Source organism: Cetorhinus maximus, chromosome 5, assembly GCF_964194155.1.
Source record: "Cetorhinus maximus chromosome 5, sCetMax3.hap1.1, whole genome shotgun sequence".
NCBI classification, from domain to species: domain Eukaryota; kingdom Metazoa; phylum Chordata; class Chondrichthyes; order Lamniformes; family Cetorhinidae; genus Cetorhinus; species Cetorhinus maximus.
The window spans coordinates 175,070,363-175,092,769 of record NC_135883.1 but is presented as its reverse complement, the minus strand read 5'-3'; the positions used below and the strand labels follow the sequence as shown (position 1 = coordinate 175,092,769).

At 43.6% G+C, this 22,407-nt stretch overlaps 1 protein-coding gene across 1 annotated transcript in view; it reads right to left on the bottom strand.

Moving 5' to 3' along the window:
- LOC144681154 (dynein axonemal heavy chain 6-like) overlaps positions 1–22,407 on the bottom strand; it is a gene marked incomplete at its 3' end in the record, with an annotated part of 934,896 nt that overhangs the window by 107,222 nt on the left and 805,267 nt on the right. The window contains exon 42 of the mRNA XM_078542881.1: positions 1,578–1,689. Coding sequence (XP_078399007.1) covers positions 1,578–1,689 — 112 coding nt within the window. The remainder of the gene's footprint in view (positions 1–1,577; positions 1,690–22,407) is intronic.

Sequence of the window (22,407 nt, the reverse complement as noted above, 5' to 3'; positions counted from 1 at the left end):
TTGACCCTTTTATGAATGGGAACAGCTTCTCCCCATCTACTCTGTCCAGCCCCCTCATGATTTTGAACACCTCTATCAAAACTCCTCTTAGCCTTTCTCTCTCCAAGGAGAACAGTCCCAATCTCTCCAATCTTTCTTCATAACTTGAAGTTTCTCATCCCTGGAACCATTCTTGTAAACCTCTTCTGCATTCTCTCCAATGTGTTCACATCCTTCCTATAATGTGGCACCCAGACTGTACACAATACTCCAGCTGAGGTCTAACGAATGCCTTATATAAATTCAACATTAGCTCTTTGCTCTTGTACTCTATGCCCCTATTAATAAAGCCCAGGGTGCTATATGCTTTATTAACTGCCCTCACCACCTGTCCTGCCACCCTCAATGATCTATGCACATATACATCCAGGTCTTTCTGCTCCTGCACCCCCTTCAAAATTTAACCCCTTATTTTATATTGTCTGTTCACGTTCTTCCTACCAAACTGCATTACCTCACACTTCTCCGCATTGAACTTCATCTGTCACCTATCTGCCCACTCCACCAACTTGTCTGTGTCCTTTTGAAGTTCTACACCATCCTCCTCGCAGTTTACGACACTCCCAAGCTTCGTATAATCTGCAAACTTTGAAATGATCTCCTGCACACCAAGATCTAGATCATTAATATATATCAGGAAAAGCAAAGGTCCCAATACCGACCCCTGGGGAACTCCACTACAAACCTTCCTCCAGCCCGAAAAACATCCATTGACCATTACTCTCTACTTCCTATTTTTCAACCAATTTTATATCCGTGTTGCTACTGTCCCTTTTATTCCATGAGCAATAACTTTTCTCACAGGTCGGTTGTGTGGCACTGTATCAAATGCCTTTTGGAAGTCCACGTACACCACATCAACAGCATTACCCTCATCAACCTTTACTGTTACCTCTTCAAAAAACTCCAGCAAGTTAGTTAAACATGATTTCCCCTTTAGAAATCCATGCTGGCTCTTCCTTATCAAGCCATATCTTTCCACCTGACTACGAATTCTATCCCGAATAATTGTTTCTAGAATCTTGCCCACCACTCAAGTTAAACTGACTGATCTGTAATAGCTGGGCTCATCCTTACAACCTTTTTTGAACAAGGGCATAACGTTTGCAATTCTCCAGTCCTCTGGCGCCTCCCCTAATTCTAGGGAAGACTGAAAAATTATGGCCATTGCCCCTGCAATTTCTACTCTAACGTCCTTCAATATCCTTGGATGCATCTCGTCCAATCCCAGTGCCTTGTCAACTTTAAGTACCAACAGTCTATTCAACACATCCTCCTTCAAGGCAGGGATTGCTATATTTCTGGATATTAAAGATATCAAGGGTTACGGGGATGGTGCAGGAAAATAGCATTAAAGTGAAAGATCAGCCATGATTAATTGAATGACGGAGCAGGCTTGAAGGTCCGATTGGCCTAGCCCTGCTCCTATGTTTCTATGTTCCTAACCATACACACTGTGATTACAGATCACTCTCACTGCCGTTAGTATCTCTCAATGTTCAGATAATATTTGTGACACGTGATGAAGTATTGCTGACCTTTTTGTCCTTTGCTAGGTTGCGCCGATTTCTGCTTCTCTTCACCAGTTTTTCCAGGACCTGTGCCTGGGTTTGGGCTGATGTAGTCTGCGTGCTGAACAACATTGTGGTTACCTGTAGCTGCTTGCTGTCACGGCTGGACTTAGTGTCAGTGGGCACACCATACTTCCCCGGGAATTCCATTCGCTGACCACTGCAAACTGGACCAGTCAAAGCAAAAAAGCAATCCTCATTAATATATATTGGTTCTCTGTTGCTGATACAGAGGGATATAGACACGTTAAGTGAATGGGCAAAAACTTGGCAGATGGAATATAATGTGGGAAAATGTGAGGTTATGCACTTTGGCAGGAAGAATAGAGGAGCTGAATATTACTCAAATGGGGAAAGACTGAAGAAAGCTGCAGTACAGAGGGATTTGGGGGTCCTCGTGCATGAATCCCAAAAAGCTAGCATACAAGTTCAGCAGGAAATAGGTGCGGCAAATGGAATGTTGGCCTTTATTTCAAAGGGAATGGTATATAAATATAGGGAACTCTTGCTAAAACTACACATGGCACTAGTTAGACCACACCTAGAACACTGTGAACAGTTTTGGTCTCCTTACCTAAGGAAAGACATGCTGGCATTGGAGGCAGTCCAGAGAAGGTTCACTAGGTTGGTCCTGGATATGGAGGAAATTTCTTATGAGGAGAGGTTGAATAGGTTGGGCCTGTACTCATTGGAGTTTAGAAGAATGAGAGGCGACCTTATTGAAACATGTAAGATTCTTAGGGGGCTTGACAGGGTAGATGCTGAGAGGTTGTTTCCCCTTGTGGGAGAGTCTAGGACCAGAGGGCATAATCTCAGAGTAAGGGGTCGCCCATTTAATACAGAGATGAGGAGAAATTTCTTCTCTGAGGGTAGTCAATCTGTGGAATTCTTTACCTCAGAGGGCTGTAGAGACTGGGTCATTAAGTATATTCAAGGCTGAGGTAGACATATTTTTAATCAGTAAGGGAATCAAGGGTTATAGGGAAAAGACAGGAATGTGGAGTTGAGGATTATCAGATCAGCCATGATCTCATTGAATGGCAGAGCAGACACGATGGGCCAAATGGCCTATTTCTGCTCCTATGCCTTATGGTCATGTAATCTAAGCAATCACTGGTAGAAACTCTCCGCAACAACTTATGAGTTCAGGTCTCACTCAAGAAGTTTGAGTTAATTATTGATGCTTACACTCTAGCAGAGTACTGAAGGAGTGACATATTGTTGCATGTGCCATCATTCCGATGAGAAGCATTAAACCCAAAAACAGTCTGCCCTCTCTGGTGGACATAAAAGGTTCCAGGGCACCATGTGAACAAAAGCTGCCATTGTTGAGATCTTACTGTGTGGAAATTGACTGCTCTGTTTCCTACATTAAAACAGTTGATTACATTTCAAAAGTACTTCAGTGGCTGTAACATATTTGGGATGCCCAGACAGTGTAATAAGCGCCAAAAGAAAGAATGACTTGCATTTATATCATGTCTTTTAGAACCACCTATATATGTAAATATTTCATTCTTTCTTAATGGTCCTGATTCAAGGGAATGCCTTAGGTAGACATCTCAAAACACAACAAGAATTTGTTTCTGATTAATAAAACAATGCAAATTCTGCCAACACATCATCAGTGATGATCAGTGATGGGAGATGGCAGGGTAATATTAAACGGTCATTAGGGTGAGTTTACAGAAACGGTAGCATAGTGATTATCTTAATGGACTACTCATCCAGAGGCCTGAACTAATGATCCAGAGACATGAGTTCTAATCCATCAAAGCAGCTGGGGAATTTAAATTCAATCAATTAAACAAGCCTGAAAGGGGAGACCAAACACAGACTGGTTGACCGCTTTGCGGAACACATTTGGTCTGTCCGTAAACAAGACCTAGACCTTCCTGTCACTTGCCATTTCAACACTCCACCCTGCTCTCATACCCACATGTCTGTCCTTGGCCTGCTGCATTGTTCCAGTGAAGCTCAAAGCAAACTGGAGGAACAACACCTCATCTTCCGATTAGGCACTTTACAGTCTTCCGGACTTAACATTGAGTTCAACAACTTCAGACCATGAACTCTCTCTTCCATCCCCACCCTTTTTTAATCCCCTTTAAAAATAAATTTAATTTTTTTAATCCACTTATTTTCATTTTTATTCATTGTTTTATCCCTTTTTATCCCATTTTTATCTCTTTTTCTATCCTATTTCCCTAACCACTGCCTCCTCCCCCACCCCACCCCCAAAAGGGCCATCTGTCACTTATTCCATGTTGTTCCTGCATGGAGTGCTTATCCTAGTTCTGCTATTAACACATTCTGCTTTCTTACCTTTATGCCACTATCAGCACCTCCTTATCCAGTTTTTCCATAAGACCATAAGACCATAGGAGCAGAAGTAGGCCATTTGGCCCATCAAATCTGCTCCACCATTCAATGAGATCATGGCTGATCTGACAATCGTCAACTCCACTTTCCTGCCTTTTCCCCATAACCTTTGATGCCCTTACTGATTAAAAATATGTCTGTCTCATGCTTGAATATGCTTAACAACCCAGCCTCTATAATCCTCTGTGGTAAAGAATTCCACAAATTGACTACCCTCTGAGAGAAGAAATTTCTCCTCATCTCTGTTTTAAATGGGCAACCCCTTACTCTGAGATTATGCCCTCTGGTCCTAGACTCTCCCACAAGGGGAAATAACCTCTCAGCATCTATCCTGTCAAGCCCCCTAAGAATCTTATATGTTTCAATAAGGTCGCCTCTCATTCTTCTAAGGCCCAACCTACTCAACCTCTCCTCATAAGAAAATCCCTCCATACCCGGGATCAACCTAGTGAACCTTCTCTGGACTGCCTCCAATGCCAGTACATCTTTCCTTCGATAAAGGGACTAAAATTGTTCACAGTATTCTAGGTGTGGCCTAACTAGTGTCATGTATAGTTTTAGCAAGACTTCCCTATTTTTATACTCCATTCCCTTTAAAATAAAGGCCAACATTCCATTTGCCTTCCCTATAACCTGCTGAACTTGTATGTTAGCTTTTTGAGATACATGCACGAGGACTCCCAAATCCCTCTGTGCTTTAGCTTTCTGCATTCTTTCTCCATAATATTCAGCTCCTCTATTCTTTCTGCCAAAATGCCTAACCTCATATTTTCCCAGATCATATTCCATCTGCCTAGTTTTTGCCCATGTACTTAGCCTATCCAAATCCCTCTATAGACTCTTTGTGCCATCCTCATCACTTGCCTTCCCTCCTATTTTTGTGTTATTCTCAAACTTGGCGATAGTACAGTCATTTCCCTCATCTAAGTCATTAATATATATTGTAAATAATTGTGGCCCCAGCACTGATCGCTGTGGCACTCCACTAGTTACAGGTTGCCATCCTGAAAATGCCCCCCTTACCCCATCTCTCTGTCTTCTATTAGTTAGCCAATCCTCTATCCAAGCTAATATACTACCCTCAATACCATGGGCTCTTAACTTATTAAATAGCCTTATGTGCAGTACCTTATCAAATGCCTTTTGGAAATCCAAATATATTACATCTACTGGTTCCCCTTTATCTGTCCTGCTTGTTACCTCCTCAAAGAATTCCAATAAGTTTGTCAGGCATGATTTCCCCTTCATGAAGCCATGCTGACTCTGCTTGGTAATTTTATGCATTTCTAAATGCTCTGCTATTATATCCTTTATAATAGACTCTAGCATTTTCCCAGTGATGGATGTTAAGCTAACTGGCCTATAGTTAACTGTTTTTGTCTCCCTCCCTTTTTGAATAAGGGCAATTTTCCAATCTTCTGGAACTTCTTAAGAATCAAAGGATTCTTGGAAGATTACTACTAGCGCATCCACTATTTGTGTAGCTACTTCCATTAATAGCCTAGGATGCAACCCATCAGATCCAGGGAACTTATCAGCCTTTAGCCCCATTAGTTTCCCTAGTACTTTTTCTTTAGTGATAGGTGTTGTATTTATTTCCTGCCCCTCCCATTAGCCCCTTGATTATTTAGTATTTTTGGAATACTATTAGTATCTTCTACTGTAAAGACTGATGCAAAGTATTTATTCAACTCCTCCTCTGGTTCCCCATTATTATTTCCCTAGCCTCATCCTCTAAGAGGTCTATGTTCACTTTGGCCTCACTCTTCCTTTTTATATATTTAAAGATGCTCTTACTGTCCATTTTTATATTACTCGCTAGTTTACCCTCAAAGTTTATCTTCTCCCTTTATTATTTTTTTGGTCATCTATTGTTGGTTTTAAAACTTTCCTAATTCTCTGGCTTACCACTAATTTGTGCCACATTGTATGTCTTTTCTTTCAATTTGATACTATCCCTAACTTCCTTGGTTGACCATGGTTGGTTTATCCTTTTCCTAGAATCCTTCTTTCTCATTGGGATATATCTTTGTTGTCCAGCACTTTCTGTTTTTATTAACCTGAAATAATAATGGCCAGGTAGCTACTAAATTCTTGTAAAAACTCATCTGGTTCAGTAATGTCCTTTAGGGAGGGAAATCTGCTGCCCTTACCTGGTCTGTCCCACATGTGATCCCAGACCCACAGCAAAGTGGTTGACTCTTTACTGCCTTCTGAAACGGCCTGGTACTCAGTTATGTTCAAGAAAACAGCTAGTGCCATCTCCTCGAATGCAATCCAATGTTGATACATTTACATCTCTGCAGTTGCTTGAGCCGAATGTTAAAATGCTTTGAGATATTATTGCAACATCTGAGCTCAGTGGTACAGAGAGTTACTTTGAAATAATGCCTAAAATCCCACACTGATGGAAATGGATAAATTCAGTTAATAGCAGTGCTACCTTCAAGCACACCTGCTCCTAGCATTATTTTGTTTTGCGCTATAATTTCTCAACAAAAGCAACTGACATTTATATGGTGCTTCACAGATGCATTAGAATCAGAGAATTGTGCAGCACAGAAGGAGACCATTCAGCTCACCATGCAAATCCTGACTCTATGGGCAGAATTGCCCCAGATTTGCACTAAGTGCAGTAGCGGGCGGGAAAAAAGTTCTACCCGCTGACTGCAATGACTAGTTTTCGGGCTGTATTGCCCCCTCATTAATCGTGCATTCTCAGGAAACACGCTATTTCATTGACAGGCAGTCTCAGATACACCAGCCACGCCATCACCTCGCTGCTCCTTGATGCCGGGCCCCATATTTAAAGTGCAGCCGTGCGCACACCTCTCAGTGCTTCCAGCACAGGACTGCCGCACAGAAGATACAGCCCTGAAAGGCAAGAAGACTGCAGCTCCCTGATTCAGTGACCATCCCTGGGACCCCTTCTGGACACCGTTGGAGCCCACCACGATGTCCTCTACCCCCACTCTGGCTGCAGGAGGCCCATCAGTGTCATCACTCCAGCTTCAGAGGGAATGGCTGTGGTAGTCAGTGCCAACGCTGCACAGAAGAGGTTCGTCATCTAGTGCAGAAAGAGGATGAATGATCTCATCCATGCTGCCAGTGTAAGACAACCATCTCATCACTCTAAACTCACACACTCACAAGGCCACCAAGCATTCACTTGCATCTCACTGCCAGCTCAAGGGGCATCACCACTCACTCTCTCACACACCCCCTCACATCTGGCTTCATCTCTGGCGGAGACTGCCTCCTCAGCCCTCACCCTCTCAAGGCCACTTACAAAGATCAGCATATGCCCCACACACGCCCTGGGATAGCCCCTTCTCCAGTACTGCTCTCACCCTGCAGTCTCTTCCCTTGCCTGAGGCCACTTCTCCCCCTTTCCCCAAACAAGCCATAGCCCTACGGCCATTGAAAAGCCGCCCCCACCTTATGGCTGGTCTCATAAGTAAAGGCCTGCCCGTGAGCCCCCCTAAAAAGGGATGTGGTGCTGCCTGCAAAGCCTGGCGCCGATGACTGCGAGTGTTGCCCAAAGCATGGTCGGCAATCAAGCCTCAAAATCCCGAACGAAGTGCAGACCGCCAGGTGCACGTCGCACGTGTCCAGTTGTGAAACACATTGGTGCGATTGCTCGGATGATCTGGTGTGCGCAGGTAGTTCCAGTGAGCTGGGCTTCTAATGTGCAGATCTAATGCAATGAATTTCCCGATGTGCAGCGGTGGGAAACATTGACCGCCATTGACGGGCAGAGCAGAAGGTTGCAAACTGGATTCGCAACGTTGTTTTGGCTTCCCACCATATTGTCCGCTCACGCCCACCATGATGCTCGACACCGGGGCGGGGCACGGAAAAATCCACCCTCTGAAAGGGCTATCCAATTAGTCACATTCCCAGGTTCTTTCACCAAAGCCCAGCAATATTTCCCCCTTATAATATAACAATTCTTGTTATAAGTCAAAATTTTGACACTGAGCCACTTAAAGAGATATTACAGCAAATAGCCAAAAGTTTTATCGAAGAGGGAGGTTTCAGGGAAAGTCTTATAGGAATGCAAGGTAGAGAGGTGGAAAGGTGTGGAGAATTCCAGAGCTTAGGGCCCAGACAGCTGGACACGCGGTTTTGTATTTATTTGTTCACGGGATGTGGGCTTCACTGGCTGGGCCAGCATTTATTGCCCATCCCTAATTGCCCTTGAGAAGGTGGTGGTGAGCTGCCTTCTTGGGCCGGGCAATCCATGTGGTGTAGGTACACCCACAGTGCTGCTCGGGGGAGGTCCAGGATTTTGACCCAGCGAATGTGAACGAACGGTGATATGTTTCCAAGTCAGGATGGTGAGTGTCTTGGAGGGGAATTTATAGGTGGTGGTGTTCCCATGTATCTGCTGCCCTTGTCCTTCTGAGTGATAGTGGTCATGGGTTTGGAAAGTGCTGTTGAAGGAGCCTTGGTGAGTTGCCGCAGTGCACCTTGTAGATGGTAGACATGCTGCCACTGTGCGTCGGTAGTGGAGGGAGTGGATGTTTAAGGTGATGGATGGGGTGCGATCAAGTGGGTTGCTTTGTACTGCATGGTGTCGAATTTCTTGAGTGTTGTTGGAGCTGCACTCATCCAAGCAGGTGAAGAGTATTCCATCACACTGGCTTTTGCCTTCTGGATGCTGCACAGGCGTTGGGGAATCATAAGGTGTGCTACTCGTCATGGGATTCCTCTGACCTGCTCTTGTAGCCACAGTATTTACCTGACTAGTGCAGTTCAGTTTCTGGTTAATGGTAAGCTCGAGGATGTTGATAGTGGGTGATTCAGTGATGATAATGCCATTGAACATCAAGGGGTGATGGTTGGATTCTCTCTTGTTGGAGATGGTCATTGCCTGACACTTGTGAGGCGCGAATGTTACTTACCACTTGTCAGCCCAAGCCCGGATATTGTCCAGGTCTTGCTGCATTTGAACATGGACTGCTTCAGTATCCGAGGAGTCGTGAATGGTGCTGAACATTGTGCAATCATCAGCGAACATCCCCACTTCTGACCTTATGATGGAAGGATCATTGATGAAGCAGCTGAAGATGGTTGGGTCTAGGACACTACCCTGAGGAACTCCTGCAGTGATGACCTGGAGCTGAGATGACTGACCTCCAACAACCACAACTATCTTCCTTTGTGCTAGGAACGACTCCAACCAGTGGAGAGTTTTCCCACGATTCCCATTGACTCCAGTTTTACTCGGGCTCCTTGATACCACACTCGGTCAAATGCTGCCTTGATGTCACCTCAGGAATTCAGCTCTTTTGTCCATACTTGAACCAAGGCTGTAATGTGGCCCTGGAGTAACCCAAACTGAGCTTCAGAGAGCAGATTATTGCGAAGCAAGTGCTACTTGATAGCACTGTTGATGACCCTTTCCATTACTTTACTGATGATTGAGAGTAGACTGATGGGCAGTAATTGGCCAGGTTAGATTTGTCCTGCTTTTTCTGTACAGGACCTGGGTGGGCAAGTTTCCACATAGCCAGGTAGATGCCAGTGTTGTAGCTGTACTGGAACAGCTTGGCTAGGGGCACGGCATGTTCTGGATCACAAGTCTTCAGCTTTATTGCTGGAATATTGTCAGGGCCCATAGCCTTTGCAGAATCCAGTGCCTTCAGCCATGTCTTGATATCATGTGGAGTGAATTGAATTGTGAAGCTGGGTCCTCCGCAGGAGGTCGAGATGGATCATCCACTCAGCACTTCTAGCTGAAGATTGTTGCAAATGCTTCAACCTTATCTTTTGCACTGATGAGCTGGGCTCCCCCATCATTGATGATGAGGATTTTTGTGGAGCCTCCACCTCCAGTGAGTTGTTTAATTGTCCACCACCATTCATGACTGGATATAGAGGACTATAGAGCTTAGATCTGACCTGTTAGTGGTAGAATAACTTAGCTCTGTCCATCACTTGCTGCTTATGCTGCTTGACACACAAGTAGTCCTGTGTTGTAGCTTCAGCAGGTTGATGCCTCATTCTTAGATATGCCTGGTGCTGCTCCTGGCGTGCCCTCCTGCACTCTTCACTGAACCAGGGTTGATCCCCTGGCTTGGTGGTAATGGTAGAGTGGGGAATATGCTGGGCCATGAGGTTACAGATTGTGGTTGAATACAATTCTGCTGCTCCTGATGGCCCACAGCGCCTCATCGATGCCCAGATTTGAGTTCCCAGATCGGTTCAAAATTCATCCCTTTTACCACGATTGTAGTGCCACACAATGCGATGGAGGGTACACTCAATGTGAAGATGGGACTTTGTCTCCACAAGGACTCTACAATGGTCACTCCTACCAACACTGTAATGGACAGATACATCTACGACAGATATATTGGTGAGGACTAGGTCAAGTATGTTTTTCACTCTTGTTGGTTCCCTCACCACCTGCCGCACACTCAGTCTAACAGCTATGTCCTTAAGAATTCAACCAGCTTGGTCAGCAGTAGTGCTACCGAGCCACCCTTGGTGATGGACTTGAAGTCTCCCACCCAGAGTACATTCTGCACCCTTGCCACCCTCAGTGCTTCCTCCAAGTTGTGTTCAACATGGAGGAGCACTGATTCATCAGCTGAGGGAGGGCGGTACGTGGTAATCAGCCGGAGGTTTCCTTGCCCATGTTTCACCTGATGCCATGAAAATTCATGGGCCCAGACTCAATGTTGAGGATGCCCATGGCAACTCTTTCCCGACTGTGTACCACTGTGCCGCCACTTCTGCCGGGTGTGTCCTATCGGCGTGGCAGGACATAACCAGGGATGGTGATGGTGGTGTCTGGGACATTATCCTCACAGAATCATACCTTATAGATAATGACCGAGTGTGGCATCAAGGAGCCCTAGCAAAACTGGAGTCAATGAGAATCGGGGGAAAACTCTCCGCTGTTTGGAGTCATATCTAGCACAAAGGAAGATGGTTGTGATTGTTGGATGTCAGTCATCTCAGCTTCAGGACGTCACTGCAGGAGTTCCTCAGGGTAGTGTCCTCGGCCCAACCATCTTCAGCTGCTTCATCAATGATTTTCCTTCCATCATAAGGCCAGAAGCGGGGGCTTTTCGCTGATGATTACACAATGTTCAGCACCATTCGCAACTCTTCAGGTACTGAAGCAGTCCATGTACAAATACAGCAAGATCTGGGCAATATCCAGGCTTGGGTTGACAAGTGGCAAGTAACATAAGTGCCAGGCAATGGCCATCTCCAACAAGGGAGAATCCAACCATCGCCCTTGACATTCAATGGCATTACCATCACTGAATCCCCCATTATCAACATCTTGGGGGTTACCATTGACCAGAAACTGAACTGGACTAGCCATATAAATACTGTGGCTACAAAAGCAGGTCAGAGGTTTGGAATCGTGCGACGAATAACTCACCTCCAGGCTCCCCAAAGCCTGCCCACCATCTACAAGGTACAAGTCAGGAGTGTGATGAAATGCTTTCTACTTGCCTGGATGAATGCAACTCCCTCAACGCTGAAGAAGCTGGACACCATCCAGGACAAAGCAGCCCACTTGATTGGCACCACATCCACAAACATTCACTCCCTCCACCACCGATGCACAGTAACAGCAGTGAGTACCATCTACAAGATGCACTGCAGGAATTCACTAAGGCTCCTTAGACAGCACTTTCCAAACCCATGACCACTACCATCTAGAAGGACAAGGGCAGCAGATAGATGGGAACACCACCACCTGAAAGTTCTCTTCCAAGTCACTCACCATCCTGACTTGGAAATATATCACTGTTTCTTCACTGTCACTGGGTCAAAATCCTGGATCCCCCTTCCTAACAGCACTGTGGGTGTACCTACACCACAGGGACTGCAGCGGTTCAAGAAGGCAGCTCACCACCACCTTCTCAAGGGCAATTAAGGATGGGCAATAAATGCTGGCCCAGCCAGCGAAGCCCACATCCCGTGAATGAATAAAAAAAAAACGACAGAAGCAATTGTAGCTGTAATGGGGCGTGTTTAAATGTGGAGTTTGAGAATGACCCGCTCCCCACATTCTGTACTGCTCATGCATTGTGTGCAGGGCTGCTACATTAGTGCAAAGCAGAACTTTAGCTTCTCTTGTGAAAAGTGCATCAATAGTCTTCCTGTGAAGATAAACCGTACTGTGTATATGGAATAGATTGTGCCAATATTGGGTTAACACTGGCAGGCTTTGCTTTCTGTGTCACCAGCCCAGCCAGTTTCTTTTCGTACTGCAAATGCGGTCATTCAATCACACATTCATTCTGTGGGGTGTTATTGATGATTTCACAGCCCAGGGAAGTGATAATTAATTGCAGCGAAAATGGAAACTAAAGTGAAATGTGGCTAATTGTCACTTAACAGCATTCGCGGCGTGACAAATCTTGTGTTGCCTTCAACATCAAGTGATATTATTGCATCATTTTTGCAGTGAAAGAAAGACTTGCATTTATATAGCACTTTACAACCAAGAAAGTTATACTGTAGGGAGAAGCAGCAATGAAAATATGCACAGCAAACTCCCACAAAGAGCAGTGAGATAATGAACAGAAAATCAGTTGTAATGGTATTGGTTGAGGGATAAATATTATATTGGACCGGACATAGTGTCAAGGGGTAGTTTTCATCCACCTGAGAAAGGTGATGGATCTCCACTTAATGTCTCACTCTTAAGACAACTCCAACAGTGCAAAGGTCCATGTCGCAATGCAGCAAGACCTGGACAATATCCAGGCTTGGATCGGCAAGTGGCAAGTAACATTCACGCCACACAAGAGCCAGGCAAAGACCATCTCCAACAAGAGAGAATCCAACCATTGCCCCTTGACATTCAATGGCATTACCATCACTGAATCCCCCACTGTCAACATCTTGGGGCTTACCATTGCCCAGAAACTAAACTGGACTATCCATATAAATACCGTGGCTACAAGAGCAGGTCGGAGACTAGGAATCATGCGACGAGTGACCCATGTCCTGACTCCCCAAAGTCTGTCCACCATCTACAAGATACAAGTCAGGAGTGTGATGGAATACTCCCCACTTGCCTGGATGAGTGCATCTCCCACAACACTCAAGAAGCTTGATACCACCCAGCACAAAACAACCACTTGATTGGCACCACATCCACAAACATTCACTCCCTCCACCACCGACCCTGTAGCAGCAGTGTGTACCATCTACAAGATACACTGCAGGAACTCACCAAGCCTCCTTAGGCAGTGCTTTCCAAACCCACGACCGCTGCCATCCAGAAGGACAAGGGCAGCTGATAGATGGGAACACCACCACCTGGAAGTTTCCCTCCAAGCCACAGACCATCCTGACCTGGAAACATACCGGCATTCCTTCACTGACTGTCAAAATCCTGGAACTCCCTCACTAACAGCGCTGTAGGTGTACCTGTAGGTGTTCAAGGAGGTAGCTCACCACCACCTTCTCAAGAGCAACTAGGGATGGGTAATAAATGCTGGCCTAGCCAGCGATGTCCATATCCCAGGGATAAATAAAACTACCTCCCAGTGTAGCACTCTGTTGGATCCAGTGACCTGGTTTGTTGGGGCTAAAGGATCCAGGTTGCACGCTTGTTTTGGGGTGACTGAGTTGGTACCAAGACAGAGAAGATCAATGGACCGTTCTTAAAATAAACACATTCTGTTTATTTACAAAAGGAACTTAACTTAGCAGGTACACTTCTGTGCTTACAACTCAAACTCTGTCTTTACTCTCCAGACTCTAACTCAAGGCTACTGACTATAGAGGTAGCCCGAGCTACTCTGCCATCGGGTATCAAGATCATGTGATCTTACATATACAGCATTTGTTTTAAAGGTACATTAAGCATCAGATTACTACATCCCTCCCCATTTACTCAGACATACATTTTACAATTTTTCTCAGAATATCAAATTATTCACACAGAAAAATAATTTACAAAATTAGTCTCTCTGGGGGTTTCCTTATGCATGTAGAACATCTTAACTCTGCAGCTTCTGATGTTTGATCTGGAACCTCCCTCACTGTATAGTCATCTGAGCATCTGGTTCTTCAGTGGGTACCTGCAAATCTGCTTCTTCGACTCTTTCAGGTAAAGTCGGCCCTTCAGACACATCTATACTCGGTTGAGTTCTTTCAACATGAGTTGTTGATTCAGTCATGAACACTGGTGGAATCATTTCTGGGTGCTTTGTTTCTCCTCTTCTTATATGATCCAGATGTCTCCTTATGACTCGATTGTCCACTTTTACCTGGTAACTGCGCTTATTTCGCCAAACAACCGTGCTGGTCCTTCTCTAAAATTCTTCACAAATACTTTCTCTCCTACATTGGACATCCTGTCACAACTGTGACAGTCATGTCCAATTTTCTGACTTCCCTGACTTCTTTCCACCTTCCCCACCACCCCCCGAGTTTGACATAATTAGTCTCAATCTCGATCGGAGACGGCACTTCAGAAACAATTCCACAGATGTGACACCTGTTGTCGTATGAGGCGTGGTTCTATAATGGAAAAGAAAATATGCTAATTTAGTCACTATAGAGTCTCCAGAGAATTTCTTCTACCAGATTTGAATGTCTGAACTGTTCTCTCGGCCAGTCCATTTGAAAAAGGGCGGTATGGTGAAGTTTTCACATGAATACTCACTGTGTGTGCTCACTGGCCACTCCCAGGGGTGTAACGAAGTCTCTGCAGGTCATTTTTGTACTTGCTGACACTGCATACAACCTCTCTATTTCTCTATCCATCCCAGGCCACAATAAATAGCTGTGTGCTATTGCCTTCATTTAGGAAATCCTGGGATGTGCACTGTGAAGTTCAGATAATAATGGCTTTCATCCTTTTGAAGGAACAATCACTCGTGCTCCTCACAAAAAGATACCTTCCTGGCTGGTTACTTCATATCCTCTCTGGAAATATGGGTTCATTTCATTAGATTCTTGTTCTTGTGACCAACCATGAAGAACTTGATCTCACACTTTGGATAAGACTGGGTTTCGATTTGTCCAATCTTTAATCTGTCTAGCACGTCTCGGAAGTTCAATAACAAAATGAATTCTTGAGGAATTGGAACATCCTCATCTTTTGCTTGCATGCGCAAACGACTGAGTGCATCTGCATTTGCAATTAGACTTCCAGGTCTATGAATAAAAGTATACTCATACACTGCCAAGGTCTATGCTCATCCTTGTACTCTTGCTGAGGTTATAGTGGGTATAGCCTAGTCTTCACTGAATAATCCTAATAATGGCTTGTGGTTCAATATGATAGTAAAATGCCGACCCTGTACATATTGATGAAACTTCTTAACAGCGAAAATGATTGACAGGCCTTCTTTTACTATTTGAGAGTACGCTTTCTCTGCAGTATTGAGTGTTCTCGATACATATCCTATAGGTCATTCTGATCTATCATCCATTCGATGGGGAAGCACTGCTCCCACTCCATAGGGAGATGCGTCACATGTTCATGCCAACTCTTTTTTTTGGGTCAAAGTGTACTAGAAACGTTAATGATTGTAACAACTGTTTCACTTCTGTGAAAGCTTTTTCCTGTAGTGTTTGCCAAGGCCATCACTGTTTTTTTCTTGAGCAAGTAATACAGGGGGTGCCAGCTCTGTCGACAAATTAGATAAGAAGCATGCTTAGTAATTGATCATCCTCAAGAATGACTTCAGTCAGATGTATTCTTTGGCACTGGTGCTTCTCTAATAGCTTTCGCTTTTTCTTCAGCTGGATTGAAGTCTTGTGAATCTACCTTGTGACTGAGGTAAATTACCTCTTTCGCCTGGAATGTGCACTTTTCTTTTTTCAACCTCACTCCAACCTGCGGAAAACGTTTCAAAACTTCTTCCAAGTTCATCAAATGTTCCTTTACAGTGAGTCCAGTCATGAGAACATCATCCAGATAAACTACAACGTGGGGCAGTCCCTGTAGTAAACTTTCCATGGCTCTTTGGAATATGGCGCAAGCTGAAGCTATGCCAAAAGGTAAAAGGGTGTATTGGTACATTCTCTTGTGTGTATTAGTGATGACAAACTTCTCTAATTCCAATTGTTGATAGGCATGACTCTTATCAAGCTTCGTGTAGGCAGTTCCACCTGCCAGTTTAGCGCATAAATCTTCAATTTTTGGTATGGGGCGTTTGCCCAATTTAGCCACTTTATTGACTGTTAATTTGTAGTCCCCACAAATTTGAATGCTTCGGTCAGGTTTGAGAACAGGTACAATTGATGCTGCCCACTCTGAAAACTGTCCTGATTGTAGCACTCCCAGTTTTTTTCATCTGTCCAGTTCGGTGTCTACCTTTTCCCGCATTGCATAAGGTACTGGTCTTGCCTTCATGAATCTTGATGTTGCCTCTGGATCTACATGAATTTTTGCTTGTAGCCCCTCAATTTTTCCAAGTTCATCCTGGAAAGCTCAGGCATATCTTTGTAGTAGCTCTGAAAGTCCATTAGTTCTCAGTTGGAAGATTTCCATCCATTCCAATTTAGTTTCTTTCAGCCAGTTTCATCTGAGGAGACTAGGTCCCTCACCTGCTACTATCATCAAGGATAATCTCACTGTTTGACCTCCGTCGTGTACTGTGATTTTACAAATGCCCTTGACTTGTGTGTCTCCTCCTTATATAATTTAAAGGTAGGAAGAACAGAGCCTATCTATGCAACCATGAGAGTGAATGAGAGGCCTATCATAATGGAGGTGGATGCTGGAGCAGCCATTATGTTGATAGGCGAGCATACTTATAAATACCTGAATCATGGGTAATGTAAGCTAAATTTGGAAGAAACTAATGTCAAATTGAAAACTTACATGGGAGGAGACACACAAGTCAAGTTCTTCAGGCTTTTCAACACTGTTAATCTTACTGGGTTTTTGCTTTTGTCTGAAAGTCTGCCTGATTCTAACTTTACAATGTCTCATGAGGTGTCCATTTCGATGACAGAAAAAAACATTCAATCTTTTTAAACTGGGATTCGTTACAAGGTTGAGTGCTTCCACCTCTGTTACCACTATGCCATGTTTTTGCTGCTAAGTTATCTCTTTTAATTTGTTTGCTAGCGGTGGCTGCTTCCTGCTTCTGAGTAAAGCTTTGCACTTTCGCGCTCTTTTTGGCTGAGGCTTCCCACTCAACGTGGCAGACAGCGCCATTTTGCACACTCTCTATGGCTTTCGAGTCTTGCACTGCACCTTCCATTGCCAGAGCGATTTTCAATGCCTTCTGAAAATCTAAATTTGTTTCAGACAGTAATCTCTTCTAAATCTCATCTTCATTTATATCACACACCAAACGATCTCTAAGCATATCATTGATAGATGTACCAAACTCACAATATTCAGTTAATTGTTTCAGACTTGCCACATGGCAAGCAACTGTCCCTCCCGAGGCTCCATTCCTTGAGTTAAATTTGAGCCATTGCATCGTCTTGGGCTGGTAATGTTTCTTTACAAGGTTCACTAAGTCATCAAAACTTTTTGAATCTGGAGCACTGGGTGCCAACAAATTTTGAATTAATCTATATGTCATACTTCCTCACGTGGATAAGAGGATCACATGCTTCTTCTCCTCCCCCACAATGTCATTCACCTGGAAGAAGAATGTGAGGTGCTCAACATAGTGAGACCATTCATCCGAGATTGGATCAAAAGGCTCCACTATGCCAAATGGCAGCATGCTTTAAGGGGATTGCTTCGGCGATCAAGAAGGAAATATTTTCTTTACTTACAACTACCGTGCGAGGTACGGTCCAATTTCAGTTCTTCTGATTTTCTTCGTTCTTTCTTGCTTTTTACCTCGTCCTTTCGTGTCTTTTCTTGCTTTTTACTCTCGTCGCCAGTTTGTTGGATCTGGTACCCTGGCTTGTTGGGGCTAAAGTGCTTATCAATTCCAGAAGAAAGATCAGCAATCATATTTAAATAAAGACAATGGCAGTGTATGGAGTGACCTGGTGGGGCCATCTCTCTCCATTAACTCAGTTCACCCTCACTCACTCGTTTCTCCCAACAGTTATCTGGCTCCTTGTTTATATATTTGCTAAGAATAAAGGTCCATAATCAGGATCTTTGCAAACCGCCGAAACTAATTAAAGGCCAATTTTAAGACAATGAGGACAGGAGGTACTGCTGGGAAGCTAGCCCTACCAGCCACCTCAAGGTTTTTCTCACTCTGCAGCCATAACTTCACCATAACTTTACCATAACTTCAGCGCAAACAAAAGGGATTAGGATGATTGTCCAAAAGATGTGGGTGATGCTGACTCTAACACGATAGCAAAAGAAAATGAAAACTTCAACATAAACAAAAATCCATTTTGCCACACCAACCATGGGTTTGGGGCAGTAAAACCAGCTCCCAGTACTTGACTGATTACAATCATGGATCTAGAGCAGGAATCTTCTCTGTGAATTGGAATCTATTGATGACCTCACTCAGAGAGTCCAGAGGAGTAGTCAGTGTGAGAAATAGAAAGATTTGTATTGGTGTAGATGGAACCACTCTTTCAAAACTGGGATTAATTTAGATTACTGGGCCTCAGTAGAGTGAGTTTACTACAATGTAATTTATATAGTACCTTAAATACAGAAAACAAATCCAAAGCATAATACAAATGGTGACAGAATTAGATGTCCAACATTGACGTAAGAATGACAAAGTCACCAAAGGGCCAGCTGAAGAGACACATGCAAAAGGCTTTTGAATTTAGACAGATAAAGGGGCAGGTGGAAAAACTGGTGGGGAAGAGTGCCACAACAGTGGATCACAGCCCCAGATTACTTGCGGGCATATTGAACTTTTTAAGGAAGACTTGTGTTTTTTAAAAAAAATAAAGACACTGAGCAAAAGCTGGCTGAGAATGTAAAGTAACCACTTTCTGGAAAATTCCTATGTGGATTATACTTAACTAACTAGTCCAGAGAGAAGATGAAAGGTCGCACATAAAAAGGTGTCAAGGCCTACTTCAGACAGAGACACATGAAAGGAAGAGATGAAAGGCAAAAGGTTGAACTTTAATCTCCTGTGGTTGCGGAGACAATGAAGACTGTTTGCCACATTTCAGCAAAACATCCAAAACCAACTCCTGTTGAGTTATTTCTTAGAATGTGGAAATTATTTGAGTTGAAAGAAAACTGACTCTGGGCAAAAGGCATGTTTGTGTTTTCCCTTTCAGGAATACACAAGAAAATGGGTTAAAAAGCTAGCTGCCAACCTGATCTGTGTGTGCTAGTGAGTACTGTGAGAGTCACAGCAGAAGAAGATCAATTAGGCATCCCTGTAAATTGCAGACAAAAGGTTATCTCTCTATCTCTCTCTGTTGCTGGAGGCAAGTCAGTAAAGCCACAATCATAAAGGAATTAGGACAGTTTCTTCAGCCAATCTGCAGAACCAAGTGTCTCCGAACCACATCCTTCCAAATATAAAATCTTTTATGTCTCTATCTTGTCTTTGCTTTCAGGTCAATAAAATATAATGTCCCCACTACTACTTACCTATGGAACTCCTGCAAGATGTACAAATTTTCCTTTGATCCCCCTTTGAAATTCAAACAACCTCTCAACTTATCTAAAAATGCAAATGTTAGATCTAACCATTTTACTTGTACCTCAAACTTAACACCTTTATCCTTTTCATGTTTTAAACCACCCAGAGAACCTGACTCCTATCAGTCTCATGCCCAGCTTAATTAAATCACACGCAGACATCCAGCCTTCTTTACAGAATAACACAATATTCCCCAAATATATATATTTTTAAATCCATTCTCACAGACAATAGGGATGGAGTGAGAAAGGTAATAGAGATACACAAAAACACAAGAAATAGGAGCAGGAGTAGACCGCATGGCCAAACGAGCCTGCTCTGCCATTTGTTACGATCATGGCTGATCTTGAGCTTCAACTCCACTTTTCCAACCACTCCCCATATCCCTTAATCCCCTGAGACCAAAAATCTGTCTATCCCAGCCTTAAATGCATTCAACCATGGAACAGCCACAATCCTCTTGGGTAGAGAATTCAAAGATTCACAACCCTTTGAGTGAAGTGATTTCTCCTTATCTCAGTGCTAAATGATTGGCCCCTTATCCTGAGACTGTGCCCCAATGTTTCAGATTCCCCAACCAGTGGAAACAATCTCTCACATCCACCCTATCAAACCCATTCAGAATTTTGTAGGTTGCAATGAGATTGCATCTCATTCTTCTAAACTCCAGAGAATATAAGCCCAATTTACTCGGCCTCTCACCATAAGGGTCGAAATCAGTACATTGGTATGAGAGGATCTTAGATTGAAGGATCAAGGTGTAGATCAGTTTGGATGGAGCTAAGAAACAGCAAGGGTCAGCAAACATTGGTGGGAGTTGTTATAGGCCACCAAACTGTAGTGGTAATGTTGGGCCTGGTATAAATCAGGAAATTAGAGAAGCATATAACGTGGGTAATTCAGTAATAGTGGACGACTTCAACTTACACACAGGCTGGGTGAACCAAATCAGCACTAATGCTGTGGAGGATGAATTCCTGGAGTGTGTGCAAGATGGGTTTCTGGAGCAGTATGTTGAAGAACCAACTAGGGATTAGGCTATTTTGGATTTAGTGTTGTGAAATGAGAAAGGGCTAACCTTGCCTTGAAGGATCCTTTGGGAAATAGTGACTATAATATGATAGAATTTCGCATTAAGTTTGAATGTGATATTATGAAAGTATGAGGGACAATTTGACCATAGTGGATTGGGAAAGTACACTAAAAGATTTGACGGTAGACAAGTAATGTCTAGTATTTAAGGAAATACTACAAGGTCTACAACAGATATACATTCCTCTAAGGCACAAATGCTCAAAGAGAAAGGTCAATCAACCATGGTTAATTGAGACACTGAAAGAAATTTATCTTAGTGAATAGGAAGTACTTGAAAGGTTAACTGGATTGAAGGTTGATAAATCCCCTGAACCAGTTGAGCTTCATCCCAGAGGGTTGAAGGAGGTGGATAGGGAGATAATGGATGTATCGGTAGTTATCTTTCAACATTCAGTAGATTTTGGAAAGCTTCCTGTAGACTGGAAAGCCGCAAATGTAACCTCACTATTTAAAAAAGGGAGGAAGGGGGAGAATGGAAAACTACAGACCTGTTAGTCTGACGTCAGTAGAAGGGAAAATGTTAGAATATATTATGAAGGATGTGATAACTGGACATCTAGAAAAGAATGGTAAAATTGGGCAGAATTAACATGGATTTATGAAAGGAAAATCACGTTTGACAAACTGAGTTTTTTTGAGGACGTTACCTGTAACATAGATAAAGGAGAACCAGTGGATATGGTGTATTTGGGTTTTCAGAAGGCTTTTGATAAGGTCCTACACAGGAGGTAGTAAGTAAAATTAGAGCGCATGGGATTGGGGGTAATAAATTACTATGGATTGAGAATTAGTTAGCAGGCAGAAAACAGAGAGTAGGAATAAATGGGTCATTCTCAAGATGGAAGACTGTTACTATTGGGGTACTGCAAGGATCAGTGCTGGATCCACAGCTGTTCACAATCTATACAAATGATTTGGATGTGGGGACCAATTGTAGTATTTTCAAATTTGCTGATGACACCAAACTGGGTGGGAACATGAGTTGTGAGGTGGATGCAAGGAGGCTTCAAGAGGATTTGGACAGGCTAAGTGAATGAGCTAGAACATGGCAGATGGAATACAATGTGAATAAGTGTGAAGTTATTCACTTTTGTAGAAAAAACAGAAAGGCAGAATATTTTTAAATGGTGAGAGGTTGAGAAGTGTGACTGTCCAAAGAGACCTGGATGTCCTTGTTCATGGTCACTAAAAGTTAGCAGACAGGTGCAGCAAGCAATTACGAAGGCAAATGGGATGTTGGCCTTCATCACGAAGGGATTTGAGTACAGGAGTAAAGATGTCTTGCTGCAGTTATATACAGCCCTGGTGAGACCGCACAAGGAATATTGTGTAAAGTTTTGGTCTCCTTATCTAAGAAAAAGTATACTTGCCATAGGGGGAGTGCAATAGAAGTTCACCAGGTTAATCCCTGAGATGGTGGGATTGTCTTATGAGGGGAGATTGGGAGTTTGGGGTTGTATTCCCTAGAGTTTCGAAGAATGAGGGGTGACCTCATTGAACCATTACAAAATTCTTACAGGGCGTGACAGGGTGGATGTAGATAAGATGCTTCCCCGGGCTGGTGAGTCTACAACCAGGGCACATAAACTCAGTTTAAGGGGTAGGCCATTTAAGACTGAGATGAGGAGGAAGTTCCTCACTCAGAGGGTGGTGAATCTTTGGAATTCTCTACCCCAGAGGGCCATGGAAGCTTAATCATTGAGCATGTTCAAGACACAAATTGAGCTGTTGAGAAGTCTTGGGCTGCAGCAAGCAGTTTTATCCTGAAG